Genomic DNA, 1,540 nt, shown 5'->3' on the forward strand with positions numbered 1-1,540 from the left:
CATATGGTCCTTTGGCCTCTGGCCTGCTCAGTCAAGCATCATTGAAAGCCCTGGTGGTGCAGTGGTAACGAATTGGACTGCTAACCACAAGATCAGAAGTTCAAAACCACCAGCCACTCCACAGGAGAAAGATGAGACTTTCCAGCCCTGTAAGAATTAAGAGTCTTGAAAACCCATAGGGGCAGTTCTACCATGATCTGAGGTTGTTTTCAGTGGGATTCGATTTGATGGCAGTGAATGAAAAAAAGTAAGAAAGCAGTATTTTTAGGTGCCTTTGAGTCAGCTCTAACTCATCCCAACTCCACGTACAACACCGTGCAACACTGCCCTGCATCGTGGTCTCCTCACAATTGTTGTTCTGCTCCAGTCCACCCCTGTAGCCACGGTTTTAATCCATCCTGCCATCTTACGAAACACGATGCTCTTTCCAGGGACCAGTCTCTCCTGATAACATGCCTAAAGCACCCGAGACGAAGTCTCGCCAATCGTACTTCTAAGAAACATTTTGGCTGTGCTTCTTCGAAGACAGGATTTTTTTTGGGGGGGGGAAGGCTGTGGTCCTTTCGACATTCTTTACCAGCGCCATAATTCACAAGCTGCGGTTTTTCTTCAGTTTTCCATGTTCAATGCCCAACTTTGACAGGAGGTGGTTGAAAATAGCATGTCTTGGGGCCAGGAGCACCTTAATTCTCAATGTAACGTGTTTGCTTATCTGTACACACACACACACACACACACACACACGTGTGTGTGTGTGTGTGTGTGTGTGTGTGTGTGTCCGCACGCCATTTGATAATGGTGAAAGAGGATACAAGTCTTCAAACTTTGGTACCTGCCTCTGTGAGTATAAGTCTCATGAGGGTTGGGCCAGACGTAAGTGGCTCATCATTTCCTGCACTTGTGCCAGGCAATGGGCACTAGCTATGCTGTTTGCACAACCTAGAGAGGAAATAGAGCAATTCTATGCTATGCATAACGAATAACATTGGTCAAGGCCAACAGGGCACCCCAACGCTGCGAGCCACTCTCCTGCCGGGAGGCACTCCGTTTTATTCATTCTGTGCACGAGGAAGCTACCAGCCAACCTCAGGGTCTCAGGGCCGCTCCTCTGCGCTGCCTCAGCGTCTGCTTCCTCCTTCCCCTCACAGGCGGGGAGCTCCCTTGCACTTTGTTGACAGTCTTGGGCTTCCTAGCTCCCGCTTCTTATTGGCCCCATCACTTGGTGGCCGTTACTAAGACTATGAATAGAAGAGCCATACAAGTAATTGTACTCTGCCACAATACTACACGCACACCCTGGCCATCCTTCCCCATAACAGCGCCGTTATTTTCCTTATATTCAGAAAGAACAAAAGATGAGGGGATGTCAAGAATTCTGCAGAAAAATTCCACTATCCTTTCAATCCACTTTTCCACTCACTTTCTGAAGTCCCTTCATACGGTGCTGCGATGTTTACATCGATATTCCTACAGTCAAATACTATACAGATATTACAGTTATGATACAGCTTTGTTTTGTTCCTCAACTACTTCTTCCCTC

At 47.4% G+C, this 1,540-nt stretch overlaps 1 protein-coding gene across 1 annotated transcript in view; it reads right to left on the bottom strand.

The window, feature by feature from the left end:
• E2F3 (E2F transcription factor 3) overlaps positions 1-586 on the bottom strand; it is a 25,158-nt gene extending 24,572 nt beyond the window's left edge. Inside the window, exon 1 of the mRNA XM_013007201.2 lies at positions 578-586. Coding sequence (XP_012862655.1) covers positions 578-586 — 9 coding nt within the window. The remainder of the gene's footprint in view (positions 1-577) is intronic.
• Between the last annotated feature and the right edge of the window lie 954 nt (positions 587-1,540).

Source organism: Echinops telfairi, unplaced genomic scaffold (genome assembly GCF_000313985.2).
Source record: "Echinops telfairi isolate 266 unplaced genomic scaffold, ASM31398v2 ScPeMD7_5868;HRSCAF=6743_0, whole genome shotgun sequence".
Classification (NCBI taxonomy): Eukaryota; Metazoa; Chordata; class Mammalia; order Afrosoricida; family Tenrecidae; genus Echinops; species Echinops telfairi.